The sequence below is a fragment of the Peromyscus leucopus genome, unplaced genomic scaffold (assembly GCF_004664715.2).
Source record: "Peromyscus leucopus breed LL Stock unplaced genomic scaffold, UCI_PerLeu_2.1 scaffold_1372, whole genome shotgun sequence".
Taxonomy (NCBI): Eukaryota; Metazoa; Chordata; class Mammalia; order Rodentia; family Cricetidae; genus Peromyscus; species Peromyscus leucopus.
In genome coordinates, this window is record NW_023504526.1 from 860 (window position 1) to 17938 (window position 17079).

Sequence of the window (17079 nt, forward strand, 5' to 3'; positions counted from 1 at the left end):
TGTGTGTGTGTGTGTGTGTGTGTGTGTGTGTGTGTGTGTGTACAGATGGATATGTATATATGAACATATATATGTACACACATGAATGCCATGTGTTAAAAATGAACGAATCTGCTGATGGGTATAAGGATGTTCATATAACTTCTAGTTCGGTACAAATCTGATTTTAACAAGGGGGCATTTGGGCTTCATCCTAGGCCTTGACCACAAGCCCTTTGAGCTGCAATAAGCATGTGAGTTAGAGGTCCATCACAGGAGTCACAGACTGTGAGTGACAATCTCTACTACCCTGTGGTCACTAGAGGCCACACCCCTGCCAATAGGAGTTGAGTGAACACGGCCTGGACACTTATGTGCAGTTATACATTTATTGATCCTTTGCTCCAAGCCCTGCATTTTGGATGAGGAAGGTGGACGTGTCCATCTGTTGTGTGAGGTTGGTCAGTGGGGAACCTAGAAAAAGACTCCTGTGCCCTAAGTAGGTGTACTAGGGGAAAGGAGCTGGTCTAACCAATGGACTCCATGAGCTATAGGAAAGAGTGCTCCAACACTGTGCCAGATATGGGCAGGGTCAGGAGCCCCTGCAAGGGACACAGGAAGAGGCAGAGTTTGAGGCAGGAACTGGGCACACAGTGATTCCAGATGTTGGAAGAAGACTCCAGGAGGCAGGTGTCCTTCTCAGTGCTGGGACTGAGGTTCACATGATTGACCTATAAGTTTGCATACTCCTATCCAGCCTGTGGAAGCTGAAGGCAGACATCACCAGAGCCTAGATAGGGACTGAGCCTATCTGCCAGGGTCCAGGCTTTTGGGTAGAGGCAGATAAAGGAATGGAAGTAAGAGCGCAATGAAGACAGAATTCAGGCTCAGGAACATGAACTAGTGGTGCCAGGAGGATTGGGAGCCTGACACTAACTGTCCATAGTCCCCTGTGCATGAGGGAGTCATATAGTTAGTCACTGTCACTATCCAGTCCAGGCATGCCACAGCCAACCAGAGCATGAAAATCAAAATGCACATAGAGATCCACATACAGGCTCCCAGGAAGAAGGCTCACCACTTGGGAAGTTCTAGCCTCTTTTGGGGTTTGTGATCTTGGCCAAAAAGAGTGGAGTCTGAGTATTTGTGTCAATGATAATCATCAGGAATGGCCTGTCAAAACTCAAAATAAATGGGTCCAATTTTGCAGACATGAGGGTGATTTTGACTCCTGTGGCAGCAGCTGCTTCTGTGCCTGTCTCAGCCACATCCAGCACAGCCTTGTGGACCACCTGTACGAGAAAGACATCACTCACTGGAGATCAGGGAGGGCAGCAGAGGAGATCCCTGGAGCAAGCATCCACTGCTGTCCTCAGCTGCTGGTGAAGTGGTTTGTTCCTATAGTGAGCTCCACCCCTGGTGTTTCCAAATCTCTGCTCAGGGTGTGAGATGAGGCATGCCCTGGGTCTGCTCAGTCTCTGGGAATCTGTGTTGCTCTCAAACCCATCCTCAAACTGAGGGATGGGAGTGGGAAACTCCAGTCCTCACTCCATAGGCAACTTCTCAGGAGACCCAGAGGGAAAAAGCCAGGGTGCTGGCAGCCAGTGTGGGCTACAGCATCCCTCCTGCTCCAGCCTCCTTGGGACATACATCAGGAATGCACAGCGCATGGCTTCTCATTACCAGATTGCCATGCCCTGCTGGTATAGAGCTGAGCTCAGGCCTCAGAGTGGGCACTGGACAGAACACCAGACATTGCCAGACTCTGCATCTGGGAAGGTAGTGTGGGGTTCCTAAGGCATCTTCTCCCCTATTCTTAATCTTTTCATCTCAACTGTCATTCATTCCTTCATGATTTTCTTTACTGCTACTGTTCTGTGTGCTTGTCAAGAAGAACCGGCCAGCTCTGCAGTGAAAAAGCTGAGGTTGAAGTACATTTGCCCTGCAGCAGATTGTGGTTGGCATCTGTACTATAACACAGGTTGGTGCCTATGGTGGTCTAACACCAAGCACTGGGCTCCTGGGAGAGATTTTGTTCAGGGTGTAGACAAGGGACTGGCTGCATGGTATCCAGCAGGAGTATCTAGGCTGTAATCCAGCTCTCCCAGGATAAGGGAATCTCAGAAATGCAGGCTTTCTCACACATTTGCCATTTCCTCACACATCACTTGGCCTTCACCACCCACATTCAGGCACCAAGGCAAACTTACCTGAGAGACTCTCAGGTCCTTGGCCCCTGTGATCCCAGACAGGTCAGCCTGTGTGGAAAAGACTTCCCTGATGCCCAGCTGTGGAAGGATGTTCTCCAGGCTGTAGTCACTGGAGATGGAGAACTTGGGCATGTAGAGCTCGTCAATCATCCTGAGAATGAAATAGAGAAATGTAAGAGTCCCTGGGCTCCATTGCCCCATCAACCCACTTTATAGCTGGGGGACCAGAGACAGCCCTCTCACTGGAGCACAGCCCTCTTTCCATCCATGCCTAGAAAATCTGATTTTCCTCTTCCTAATGCATTAATTACTCATCAGTGCCTGAGAGTCTTTACATGGGTCAGGCAATGAGGCTTGGTACTTCCTGTTCCTCTGAGGAGAATGCTTTCCTCCAAGATCCACAAAATGGAGCCCTTCCCTTGACCTGTAGACCCTCAGACATCTCCTAATGACACTAGTATATTAAATTTCACTCTGCATCTGACTCCAGCTTTCCTAATCCTTGAACACTCTCCTCAATCTCACCCCTCCTCACCTTTTAACTAATCAAATAATGATTAGTTGCATTTCCATCTCCCCACTCTCTCTTCCTCAATTACAAGAGGAGCCCTCAAGGGTGAGAAATTTTGTGCTGAGTCTCTGATATACTCTCAGGGTCTAAGTTAGAGCACATGGCAGATAGTAGGTCTTCAAGTCATTATTCCATGAATGGTGAATGAATGAGGGGGGTGAAATGGCTACACAGGGCAGAGCTTATTCTCAGAGCTGATCTCATCTCAACCTCACTTCTCTCTGACTTCCAAAACCCATTCAAGATTCCCTCTAATTACAGCCTGTTAGTCACAGAGGAATCCTCAGCAGAGGGAAATTCACCCCCACTCTGCCTGACCCTGTTGCCTCTCTAATCATTACATTGGGTGCTAGTGAAACTCTGAGGGACGTGGACACTGGACCATGGTGGACAACAAAATGGGGAGCCAAGCCACCTCTGGTTCCTTAGATACTCACCTGGGCCTCAGAGAGTCCTTCCATTTCCTCAGGGTCTCTGGTTGCAAGCTGGCTTCTACCTGCTGCATCCTGCCCTGGTCAGGGAGGATGAACAGGGCACTGGCATTGCCTGTGTACTTCAGCTCCACCACAGAGCAGGACAGATCCTCATCCCGGAAGTAGGGTGTGATCAGGTCTTCAATGTTCATCATGGGCACCTCCACAGTCCTCCTCTTGCCCAAGTAGAACTTGGCCTCAAAAGTATCTTCAGGGTCAAAGGGCATCTTCCATTTTCCTAAAGATGAACAGGTAATCAGTTTGTAACATCACTTGAGAGACCCCACCTCTGTCCCATTTCTGTCCAGCTCCTGTGTTGTGTCAGCCATCAATCCAACTTCAACAACACAGAGTGTCCTTTAGGTTGCATAGTCTGGAATGGGGGAGAACAAGCACAAAAAACAAACAAAAAAACCTTGTAGGTGGACAAGTTCCTAGAGATGAGAAGAGACTCCAAGCTTGGTTTGGAAAGGGGAACCTCAAACCAAAACCTGGCTACTTGAGCTCCCCAGCAACTGTTAGGGTTCTGGGTATGGAATGTGTAACAGACAGATGAGATTAAAAGTCGGGAGACTGGAGCCTGGCGAGTGTTGAGGATCCCTTCTTCCTCAGGAGGAGCCATGTCTAGAAGGCAATGTCTTGTGAGACAGGTTTTTAGGGAAAACAGGACAAGAGAGACTGTGTTCTCCCACACTGTGAGCAGTCCATGGCCCCATAGATTGTGGACTAAAATGTGAGTAACAAGTCCTCAGCTCACACATGGGCTATGGCCACCTCTACAAATCACAGATATCCCGTTCAGACTTATCCTGGATCCCTACAGAACTTGGTACTGAAAGAATTTTTTGGGCTTGGGATCTAGCAGCCTAAACAGCCACCTCACAGCCAATCAGCATTGGAGCTTGGGTACTGAGGCTAGAGAGCCATGCCCAGGCATCCTTCAGGCCATCACTCTGCTTCCACCATTCCCAGCCCACAGCAGCTCTGCAGCCATCCTGTCCTCCTGTCCTCCTGTCCTCCTGTCCTCTGTCCTCTTAGACTCTTTTTCTGTCCATGGCCACCTTGAGATTTTGTTCATTGTCTCAGATCCTGCCCTCCCTCTGCCCTGCACTATCCTTAATTCAACCCAGATCTGATTACATCATGACTTCTCTCAGATACCAAGTTCTGGGCTGTCTCCTAACTCCCTGGTCTCTGTCAGGCAGGGTGTTGTGGGTGTGTGCTCCAGAAGTCCCCCCACTACCTTTACCGATTACATCTCAGGCTGAGTCTTCCAACTCTCTTATACCTAACTCTCATCAGACTCACTGGCCCTGGAGCGTGTCTTGGGAATTCTAACCTTCAGGATGTTTGGGCGAGCAATTTTACAAAAGCAAAATTCCATGAGGCAGCCATACCCTAAACACAGAACTCTGCCTGGTTGACACCTCCCTCTCATTAGTGTCTGCTCCTCCATCCCTGCTTTTCCATATCCAGGTCCAGCTCATTACCAAAATGGCACAAGGGAGAGTCCTGAACAGGAATTGCCCACAGGGCTCTTCAGTAGGTATGGGACATGCTACTTTCACCATAAGATGGGTAATCAGGCTCCTTAGGTCAAGAGGTCTCCAGCCCACGTGAAGTCTCCTAGAGGCAGAGGTTCTCCAGCAGGGATGGACACCTTCTGCAGGAGCAGATTAGAAATGCTGGAGAAGGCAGACTATGGGACCTCATCTCTGCAGGGAGCGGCCCTGGCTTCTCCCAACGCAGGTAGGACTGGACATGCAACCTATGCATTCTGCTAGTTTATAAGTTTAAGTCATAGCCAAAAGGAGCCCTCTTAGACTGAGAGCTCAGGAGTTCTGTGCAGTATATGCCAGGAACCACAACTATATCCAAAAAAATCCTAGGGGAGAAGTAGGGCCTGTGTGTAGAAAGAAAGGAGGCACCCATGTCTCCAGGCCTGTGAGCACCACCTTTCCAGTGGTCAGCATAAGGAAACAAGGTTCCCAGTCACCATTCTTTCTCTCTACTTCCCAAACAGTGAACAGTCTCACCTTTAAAGTAGATGTAATTCACCAGCACCATTACTGTCTGGCTATCCAGGTCTGAGATCAGTTCCTTGATCTTCCCCTGGGTCTGTTTGCTCACATAGTCATTGATGTTCTTTATGGCCTCATGAGGCTGCTGGAAGTCAGCTGTGGAGGCCTCAGCCTGGTACAGCACCCTTGCCTTCTGCTTGAACTCTGCCAGGATCTGCAGGCGCTTTTCAACAAACATCATGCTGCCTATGCTGATATTCACCTGGTCTCCTGGCTGGGTGAGCATGTGGAGGAGGTGCCCAAAGCCCCTGTGGATGTCTGCCTCAGGGGTCTCTGTGAGATTGAACTTGAGACCTCCTAGAATCTCTTCCAGGGTTTTGCTTCTTGCTCCCAGGGACAGGATGGCCAAGGCAGCTGAGATGCTGAGTGGGGAGAAGACAACATTTTTATCTGGATTCTTCAAAACCAACTCTTTGTAGAGACTGAAGGCAAAGTCAGTGTTGATGGAGGCCAATGTCAGACTGTCCATTTGTGTCCCATTGTTTAGGTCTTCATGGACTTCAGTGTCCCTTCTCAATGTGCCATCTGATTGACAGAGGACAACAGGGCAGATCCCCGTTATCAAGAGTCCCAGAGCTACACGGAGGGCCATCTTCTCTGCTCTCCAGGCTGAAAAGCAAAGATCTTTTGAGTCTGGGAGGGCCAGGTGGTGTCCTGACCACCTCCTTGTCCTCCCACAGGGCTGCACTGTGTTCCTGCTCTGCTGCCCCTTGCTGCCTCTGGGACCTTGCATGGGAGGTGCTCTGACCACTCAGATGGCAGTCCCACATCATGTGCTCCTGTTATCAGCACTGGAGGAAGCTTTGCAGTAGTCCAGTCTCCTCACAGAGAACCAAGACCCAGAGAGGGGAATGGACACGCCAGGTCCACAGAGAAGCCAGAAGAGGAGTGGAGGGATGGGACGAGCCCTGTCTGATCAGATTGTCTCCTCTCATTCTCTACTGCAGAAGGATTCATTAGAAGGCTGGGGACCCTCTTCCTTTGCACTCACCCCGCTACCACCCTGTAGGCAGAACTTAGGGTCCTTGGAGTAGTTGCTAGCACAGGCCCCAAATTTGCCTCTTGATGACAAGTCTGAGAAATCTCAAGGCCCTTGACAGAATCTGATGCACGAAGCTGGACGTGGGGAGGAATAATTGAGAGGCAGCACCAGAGACATCTGGTGTCATGCCAGAGCCTTGGCACCCCCAGAACAGGTCATGGCAGGACAAACAGAGCAAGGTTCTTTCTGTCCTGCCAGGGAACCACATGTTGCTTTGAACCTCAGGTTTGAAAGGGGCTAGAAAGTGGAAGTGGAGAGGCAGGGAGATGGGAGGAGGGAGAGCTAGAGGAAGGAGGAGGAGCCAAGGGGGAGGCAGAGGGGAGAGAAACCCAGAAGAGTGTAGGAGGAGACTGGAGGGAGCAGGGGAGGGAGGTGCTGGAGCTGAGCCACTTGTCCCCAGGGATGTGACATGCCTGCAGAGGAGCCAGGGACCTCAGAAAGTTGGCTGCTGTATTTACTTTCAGACTGATGCAAGCATTTCTTTGGCAAAGCACTGAGCAGTATTTTGTGCCAGGTTAGTTTCCAGGGGAAAGGGGCTGTAAGGTGTGTGCAGCAGGAGCAGCTCAGGGGCTGAGCTCTTGCCTTCTTTGCTTCCCTAGTTGAGAGTGAGGCAGATCTGCTCAGCCATGGATCTATGAGGGAAGTGGGGTCCCTGACCCCCAGGCAACTCCTGCCAGCTGTAAGCATGGCAGGGCTGCCACTTCCTCTAGACGGACGCTGCAGCCTTCCCGTCTCCCCCCAGCTATGATAGCAGCACCCAGGCTAGACCAGGTCTCATTACTTCCTCCCTGTGGAGGGTCAGAAGGAACAGGCTCCATTAACTCTCCAGGAGCATAGCCCATGGCACCCACATCTTCATACACATGAAGACCCAGATTGGAAAGGAGATTCATATGCACCCCAGAAATATCCCCTGATTCCAACCCAGTGCCCCAGGAATAATTCATCATCCCTCCTTCAAACCAACACTTTAGGTCATTGCCAGTACCTCACAGTCCTAGGAAAGTTCTAACTCTGTCCCCAGAAGGTAGGAATCCTGGGTATTACCTGCAGAGCTGATGCCTGCTGCCATCGTCTATGACAGCTCAGTTCCGATGTTCTGGGTTGCTGCTTGCCTGGTGTGTTGTTCTCCCTAGCACACTAATGCTTATTTATCCCCACTGGGGACTCCTCCCTCTTCTTAGGAAATGCTAGCACGGACAAGCTGTTCTCTGTGCTCAGACTGGAAATGGGCAGACAGAACGATTTCTGGTAATGTTGCATTTAGAGGCTTCTGATAGCAGATCCTTCTGACGAGAAATTGCCCAAAGTATTCTAAAAAGACTACCCGATATTCTGGGCATGTCAGAAGCAAACAGAGTGTGCACAATCCCTGTCCCACTTGTCACCAGATAGGGCTGCAGCTAACATTTATCCTGTACTTTCTAATCACTTCCAAAAGAACACAACAATTTTATGCCCATGATTTCTGGTTTCTTTAGGGAAATTCACACAGTAATAAACACACGCCTTGATGCTGACAGAACCCTGTCTTCATCAATGTACCATCCTGTCGGGCAGCAATGGGCATATTCTAAGTAGAGACTCACTCTTTGGCCCCCTCTTTGGCTTTCAGACTTCTGGAGGGAAGCTGCCTTGTCTGGCAGTGAAGGAAAACTCCTAAAGGAATCTGTGTCTGCAGAGCCTGGCTGGCTGATCTGAATTTCAGTACTGTAGAGAGATGGGAACACTGCAGGTCAGAGTCTAATGACCTTCTCATGGGCTAAGTGCTGCTCTCTGGAACAGCCATGATTTCCTCCTTCTGTGTCAGAGCTAAACCTTGTGACAATAGAGTCTATTAACTTAGCAGACAACCAGCTTCAATCCAAAAGCTAAGAATGCCAGCAGATAACATCTTGAGCTGTGGAGAAACTCCCTGATCTTGATACACCTGCTGCCCTGAGGTTCCTACTCCTGCATTTTCAACTTGCCTTGATTTGGGGCTTTCTTTGTTTTGTGTAGTTATCAGGTTTTCGTGAAACTTCTTCCACATGGGAACATGGAATTTGGGCAACTTAAATCTGTGTTCTCAGCTCATTGTCACTCAAAATGGTTCTTATAAAGTGTCTGTTATTCCCCATAGGAAGAGAGCTGTGGTGTTTGTGTCAACAGTGTGGTTAGAGACTCAGCAGGGAGGTATTAGGTCCAAAACTACTCTCCCCAAAATAGAGGTACTGGTCCTAGCAAGAAGGATTTTGGCTGAGCAAACAGAAGCCTGAAGTCAGGTCTCTGTGTACCAGAGAAGCAGATCACCCATTGTGCATATCTGTTTGCTAAAAGCCACCCTAACCTTCCCATAAATGTCAGCTACCTCAGGCAAGGACACCCAGATCCCCTTCAATCCAGACAGGCTGAATCAGCTCAAGGATATCTACCCCGCTGTCATATAAAATATTTTCTGCCATTTTTCTCCACATGGGTGTTGATTGAGTCTTTAAACTTCTCTCTGAAACTTCACAAGCCAGACCTCCATTCTCTGCACAGCTCTCAACATTCTTGTCTCCCAAGCTCCCACAGAACATCCCACTGAGCTCCCAACACTCAATGGCTTATCTGTCCCAAAGTTCTTATATGATCCTTCCCCAAATGTAGTAGGTCTGTCATAGCAATACCACATTACACTGGAACCATCTTGTCTCATTTAGGGTTTTCTGATGCTGTGATGAAACACTATGACCAAAAAGCAAGTTGGGGAGGAAAAGGTATATTTGGCTTTTACCTCCATATTGTTGTTCATCATTGAAGAAAGTTAGGAGAGGAACTCAAAAGGGAAAGAACATGGAGCCAAGAGCTGAATCAGAGGTCCTGGAGGGGTGCTGCTTACTGACTTGCTTCCCTGGCTTGCTGAGTTTGCTTTCTTATAGAACCACCAGTCCAGGAATGCAACCAGCCATAGTGGGCTGCATCCTCCTTCTTCAATAACTAATTAAGAAAAATCCTTAGAGCCAGGTCTTATGGAAGCATATTCTAAATTAAGGTTCCTTTCTTTAATTTAACTGTTTTTGTGCCAAGTTGACATAAGACCAGCCAGCGCAGGGCCTATGAACAAACTGGTCATGGTGATAGAGATAAGGGTTATACATAGGCATGACAACACGGACCACCAGTAAGCAAGACTGATCTGGCTACATTTGCCACTGAGTGCCAGATCAGTCAGCCAATATACCAACACTGAGCCCTAGATAAGGCACCATTTTCCTAGATAACTAGCCAATGACCTGGTAGCAGGTTGACCACATTGGACCACTTTTTTCTTGAATGGGAAAATGGCTTGGCCCTAATGGATGTGGTGGTGGGCCCCAATAGTCTCATGTGTTTGAATGCTTGGCCCATAGGGAGTGGCACTATTAGGAGGTGTGGCCTTATTGCAGTAGGTGTAGCATTGCTGAAGGAAGTGTGTCTCAGTTCACTTCCTGTTGCCTGCAGATTAAGATGTAGAACTGTAGCTGAATGTTTTTCTGTGCTCACCTGGCTCCCGTGGCCTCACAGTCCCACATCCACTCAGACCCAAATGAACACACAGAGGCTTATATTAATTAAAACTGCTCAGCCATTAGCTCAGGCTCACTAATTATTAGCTCTTACACTTTAACTAACCCATTTCTGTTAATTGGTATGTTGCCACGTTTTCCATGGCTTTACCTGTATACCATTACATGCTCCTCTCTGGGTGGCAGGCTGGTGTCTCCTGACTCAGCCTTCCTATACCCAGAATTCTCCTTGTCTGCTTGTTCTGCCTATACTTCCTGCCTGGCTACTAGTCAACCAATCAGAGCAACACATATTCACAGCATACAGAACATTCCACAGCATACAACTCTCAGCTCCTCTCCAGTATAATGTCTGTCTGAATGCTGCCATGCTTTCCTGACATGCCAATAAGAGACTGAACCTCTGATCCATAAGCCAAGGTCCAATTAAATGTTTTCCTTTATGAGAGTTGCTGTGGTCATGGTGCCTCTTCATAGTGATAGACACTCGAGTAGGTACTTATTTTGGTTATAGATTTTCCTTTCTTGTGTGGAATGCTTCTGCCAAAACCATCATCCATGGACTTACAGAATGTCTTAATAACCACGATGTCAATCCACACAGTGTTGCTTCTGACCAAGGAACTCACTTCAGAGCCCAAGAAGTACAAATCCATTGATCTTACTCTGTTCCCCACCATCCTGAAGCAGCTGGTCTGATAGAGAGATAGGATGGCCTATTGAAAACAGTTACAGTGCCAATTATGTGGCATCAGTCCAGAGAGCTGTGGTAGCATTCTCCAGAAAATGATACATGCTGCAAATCATTGGCAAATATATTGTATGGTTTCTCCCATAGGCACGACCCACAGGCCCAGGAGGTAAAAGGTGAAAAGGGAGTGGTTCCACTCACTATCACCCCTAGTCATCTAAATGAACATTTGTGACTCCTATTCCCATGATCTAAATTATGTTGGCCTAGAAGTTGTGTTTCTAGAGGTTGGATTGCTTCCGCCAGAAAACACAACAAACATTCCACTGAACTGAAAGGTCAGACTTTCCCTTGGCTATTTGGGTTTCTGATGCCTTTTATTCAACAGTCTAAGAATGGAATAAATCTGTTAGGTGGAGTGTTTGGTACAGATTCCCAAGTAGAATTGTATTGCTTCTCCACAGTGGAAGGAAGATAGATTATGTCTAGAAGTCAGGTGATCCTTTAGGGAGTCTCTTTGTGTTACCATGTCCTGAGATTAAAGTCAGGGGAAACCAAAACAACCTAATCCAGTCAGGATGACACAGGGCATGAAGGCATGGGTCACTTCTTCAGGAAAGAGTAAAGACCTGGTAAGGTGCTTGCTGAATGTGGAAGAAATACAGAATGTGTAGAAGAAGAACATAGGTATAAATACAGGTGAGGCTTGGTGACCAGTTCCAGAAACTAGGATTACAATAGCATAAGTGTTTCTGTCATTTTTTTTTTTTGGTTAAGAGTGTATTTGTAGAGATACTAGTATTTTCTTTCCTCAGTTTCTTTATCATGCAATGTAACATCAATTCAGAGAATATCAATGGATATAATATTCTTGTAGACACACTAAAAGAATGACTCCCAAGGAATACTACTACCTATTATAAAATTAATAATGCATTTGTGGTCAGATGAAGGATAGTTATATCATGTTAGTTATGATTTTGACATGTTAGATATATACTGTATTTGCAATTGTACATAGGATTGATAACCCATGTAAGACATAGCTAAGACCTGATTATTATTTTCAATCTGAAGTTAGGCATGAATTAAGGAGACATGATGTGTGTCAAGTTGACAAGGGGTAGACTTGTGATGGATACTATTGATCATTAACTTGACTCCATTTGGAATTAAGTAAAACTCAAGCATCAGGCTATACCTGTCGAGAAATGTTTCTTAAATAATAATTTTAAATAGAGAGAGGTACATTTACTTTGGATCTTTTGAGGTAAGAAGATCCACTTGTAATCAGGACCACACCTTTGGCTGGCAGCCCATATAAAGGACATGGAAGAAGGAAACTTGTTTTCTTTGCCTGCTTACTCACATTCTTCTTGGCAAGTCCATTTCTTTCCTGGCATCAGGACCTACTTCTTCAGGATTCCAGCATATACTGAAGACAAGGTGAGACATCTAGGCCTGTGGACTGAACAACTATTGCATTCTTGGACCTTCTATTGGTAGACAGCCATTTTTGGACCAATTGGACCACAGCTTTTAAGCTATTCTAATAAATCCCTTTTCTTTATATAGAATCATGGTATAAGTTTTGTTCCTTTAGAGAACCCTAACAGCTGAAATTTAATGGCCCATTTACTTCATATATTCAATAATGAATGGGTATTTATGGGGACTAAGTCATAACCCATGATAATTTAAATCTATATAACAATGTTCCACTCTGCACAATCATGAGGTTTTCATTGTGAGCCATGTAAACTCTTCACCGAGGTGGTGGCTTTCTCTGTGAGAGTGTCAGTTATCACTTTCATCTTATGGGTAGAATGTGGGCAGCAAACAAGGAGGGAGACATAGGCTTGAGTTATGAAAAGAAAGATTTGCCTTTCGCTCTAACCACTGGTTTTTCTTCAGTTTTGCTTTAGGAAATGGAACCTTGTTATGTAGTGAAGCATTATGGTTTGAATGTGAAATGATCCCCAGAGGCTCATGGTTTGAATTCTTGTCCTCCTGTTGATGACACTGCTTTGGTAGTCCTGTGGATAACTTTTGACTAATGTGGTAAGCTAGAGGGATTTAACTGGCTGAATTCTGACCAAGTTTTCTATTTCCTGATTCTTTAGATGGGACCAGCTGATCTGCCTCTGGAGCCTTATATTGAAACTTGGCCTGTCATCCTGCCTGTCCTGTCAAGAACTCAAGTGTAGCTGGAGTTTTCTCCAGTCTCACCCAGGCCAACAGCCACTCAGACTCAAATAAACACACAGAGGCTTATATTAATTAAAAGTGTATAGCCTAATGGCTCAGGCTTCTTGCTAGCTAGATCTTACATCTTAAATTAACCAATTTCTATAAATCTATACCTTGCTACTTGGCTCATGGCTTACCAGTATTTTACATCTTGCTCCTCATGGCAGTGGCTGGCAGTGTCTTCTGACTCAGCCTTCCTGTTCCCAGAATTCTCCTTTCTGCTTATTCCACCTATACTATACTTTCTGCCTGGCTACTGGCCAATCAGCATTTTATTTATCAACCAAATCAGAGCAACACATCCACAGCATAGAGAGAGAGATCCACAACACTCAAGTGTTGAAACTAATCTTTCTACATTCAGGTTGCTTCTGTTGGGTATTGAGACCCATCAACAAAGTTAACAACTGACATACCCAGGCTATCCTCACACTCCTGGCCTCCCTGTCTCAGCCTTTCTAGTGCTATTACATGTGTGTACAGCCTCAGCTCTGGCAGTTCTTTCCCAGGTCCCTCCCCAGCCCCACCTGACCTCTCTCTTCCCTTCTCCCCTCACTTCCTCCTCTTCTCTCCTGCTTTCCCCTCCTCCTTCTTTCTCTTCTGCTTCTTCTCTTTTCCCTCTCTCTTTATGTCTTTTGATCCCTTTTCAGAAGTTAGATCTGAGAAGCCCTTTGAGTAGGCCCAGAGAGTTTTCCCATCGAAAGTCATGAGAGGGCTGGGGGTTAGCTCGGTGGTAGGGGGCTTTACAGCAAGCACGAGACCCGGGGTTCAGTTCACAGTACAAGAGGAAAAAGAAAAAGAAAATGGTCATGAGAGTGAACTTGGATATGGAACCTCTGTCACTTGTCAAGTCTTCAGCCAACAGTGTGACTCATGAGTAACCCTGAAGAGGAACCACCCAGCCTGGCTCCTTATGAGTGCCTGACACTGATAGATATTCTGTGTTTATTGTTTCAAGTTGTGCATTTTTGGGCAATTTATTCTGCATCAGCATATGCAAGAGAAGATCAATCTCCCTCTTAGTCCTTATGACCAAGGGAGAGAGTAAAGAGACATGTCACAAGACAACATGCAGGCTCACACTGAAATGTCTAAGGTAAGTCTTTCATAATGACTCCATCTTGTGTTTGCTCACACAGTTCTCAACCCTCTCTGTTCCCCACCATAGTCATGTCAGCCTTCACATGTATTTGAGAGTTCCATGGACATGTCCGTGGCACACAGAATTGACCAGAATATGCAAGGAAACCACAATAAAGAAGCTGTAACCCCAAATCATTATTCATGTTGTGATTGAAATAGTAACTCTGCTCTGTCAGGAAAGAACATTTTAAATTAATATGACCTTCATCTAACTGTATGTAAATTATGGTCTTTGTGGTTTTTGCCTTTAAACATGCTGTGTCCCTGAGCTTGGGACCCTACAGATGTTTTGTAGGCCTGAGCTCATTCTTTATTGACCATTAATAAAAGTATTTAAGCCATTAATTTTCTTAATATTATTGTTGTCAGTAACTATCTCAGGTGGATCATTTCAACATGAAAGCAGTGTCTCACAGTGGATTCTTCCCTTGGCAGAAGTCTCTCTTCCTACTCTTCTCTTTCTCTCCCCACAGAGACCACAAAGGTCACCACTGCTGCTCTGTCCTTCATGCCTAAGACCCTGTTGCTTCCTCACCAGCACTTGCTGAGGTGTCCCGGTGCTGATGACCTACTGTATAGGATCCCAGGACCAGACACTAGTGGATGCTGAGTCAAGCCAGGAGTGTGATCCATATTAGCCAGATGGTGTCCATCCTCTGCATCAACACAGCTTTGGTCCCTGCTGACTTACACCCAGCCTGACTGTGAGGATTCACTAATCTAATAGATGAAGAAGGGTGTGTCCTTTTTGGTGGTGTGAAGGATGGCTTTGTGATCCAACTGTTTGAGTTTATCAGAATTCTATGTACAGAATCCTGAGCTGCAGACATTTCCTCCCATCCTGGGGGTTGTCTCCCCACTCTCACAGTACTGGGGACAGTCAACTTCACATACACTATCCAAGCCAGTGTTCTACACTAAGCTAGCTCCCTAGCCCTCCTCTCTTTCGCCTTGAACAATTATTTTTTGTAGTTCTGTGTGTTTGTGAATGTGTATGTGTGCATCCATGTGCACATGTATATGAAGGTCAGAGGTCAACCTCAACTGTCATTCCTTCTCCATCTTGGTTTTAGAATAGGGTCTCTTTATAGGCCTGGAAGTCACTGAATTGCATAGATTGGCTCCCCAGGGAGTCCCAGGGATCCACCTGTCTCCACCTCCCCAGAGATGGGATCACAAGTTCATGTGACCACACTTGGCTTTTTTACTTTTGTATCAGGGCATAAAAATCTGACCCTTATGTGTATGTTTGGGGGGTGGGGTGGGAACACTCTTCCCACCTACCTCTGTCCCGAGCCCTCATCCCCTTGATAGGTTCTTTACATACACAAAGCTTGACTTGCCTCAGGCCCAAAACAGAGAAGTCAGCAGACCCTGGCCTGAAGTCTCTGAAACTGTGATTCAAACCAAACCTTTGCTTCCCTCTGTGGGTTATGTCAGATGTGCTGTCCCAGTGACATAAGGCTCACTGACACACCCCTCTGTCTACTGTCTGTTCTGTGGCCTCAGTAACAACAGAGAACAGATGGAGGCAGCCAGCTGGATGGCAGCTCAACATCCTCCCAGAAGGCCCTGGAGTCACACTATGATCTGCAAATCAGGTACTTGCACAGTGGCTACCCTTGGGGTCCTCACATCTAGGTGGGGCTATCCTTAGGTACCTTGTGCTGGTTTGAGTTTGGTGCACAGGTGTCTGAGATCACTACTGTAAACCTCTTCCCCTCACAGTCTGCTACCTCTATTGCACACCGAGGTGGTCCCTGCAGGGGGCTCATCAGCGGGGCAACATTTGGTGGTCAGGTCCAGGGGACCCTCATAGAATGGGTGAAAGTGAAACCCTTATAGCTGTGTCCTAGAATCCAGTAAGAAGTAGACTCAGACTCTGCCAGCACTTCTGGAAACAGCTCATGGGCAATATGAGATATAGTCAGCACCAGGCTCCTTAGATACCTGGTCTGAAGCCATGAAGGATGGAGTAATGCAGCTGAGGCCTGTAAGTGCTCATGGAGTGCATGGGTCTTGACCTCAAGACCTTGAATAAGACTGTTGGACACATTGGATTTGATGGGACATGGCCATTTTCAATACTTGGGTCCTGTTCTTATCACACCATGGTCCTCGTGGAGTAATATCTTAGCGTACACCGTGGAAGAGAATCCTGTGTGTGACCCTCCAGGCTGTAATTCTCTGTAACCACATGTCCACCTGTTCATTGTGTGTTTTTAGGAGCTCAAGACTCAAGTGTGTCTCAAATTGAGTGAACAATATTCCCTGTCTATGCAGGCCTCCAGCAGTGTTTCAGGGCTCACAGATTCTCCATGGACACCCAGCACCCCAACCCAAATGCACTGTGACCTCCTCTCATCCTCTGTGTAGGCACCAAACCAGTTCATCCTTGAGCTATATCACCCACTCTCTTCTCCTATGTGGCCTGATGTTCCATGAAACTGCCTTCAGTGAAAATCCCCACATTTGCCCAGAGCAGTTCTCTGCTCTATAGCCACACAGAGTTATGAGTTTCCCAATACAGGAACAGTAATTCACCCCTTCAAAGTTCCCTGTAGTTCTGAGTCATTTGAGAATCCTCACAGGTGCAGGCTCTTGGCAATCCAACGGCTGTTTTTTTTGTCATTTTCTTAAACCCACCAAGATTCTTAAAATGCCTCCATTGTTCTTTGCCCTGCCCAAAGCTTTCTTTCTGGTCACCTGACCGCCTTCTCATCCAACTCAGACCACAGCAGAGAGGTCACATGATCCACAGACTGTTTTGGAAGCTCTCTGTGAAGCACCCAGAGCCTTGTTTTATGATCCACCTACACACCACCATGGTGATGCCTGTGCACAGAACCCCTGCTTGGTGAAAATGTTCCTCTGACATCAGGACACTTGAAGAACATCCCACCAGTCATAATGTCTAGCTGTGAGGTCATGAAAATGGCTAACTTTCTCTGTGCCTCAGTTTCCTGATCCATAAAAAGGACTGATAATAACATGTAGGTCAGAGGTCCATCACAGGAGTCACAGAGTGTGAGTGACAATCTCTACTATCCTGTGGTCACTAGAGGCCACACCCCTGCCAAAAGGAGCTGAATGAACACTGACTGGACAC

General features: G+C 46.8%; 1 protein-coding gene across 1 annotated transcript; it reads right to left on the minus strand.

Annotated features, from left to right (window-relative positions):
* Positions 1-349: 349 nt before the first annotated feature.
* Positions 350-7511, minus strand: LOC114688405 (serine protease inhibitor A3N-like). Its single transcript, XM_028862992.2, has 5 exons — positions 7404-7511; positions 5270-5923; positions 3198-3471; positions 2190-2340; positions 350-1271 (listed from the first exon to the last, which is right to left on the minus strand). The coding sequence occupies exons 1-5, from the start codon at positions 7426-7428 to the stop codon at positions 1071-1073; spliced, it is 1305 nt and encodes a 434-aa protein (XP_028718825.1). The 5' UTR covers positions 7429-7511; the 3' UTR covers positions 350-1070.
* Positions 7512-17079: the final 9568 nt, after the last annotated feature.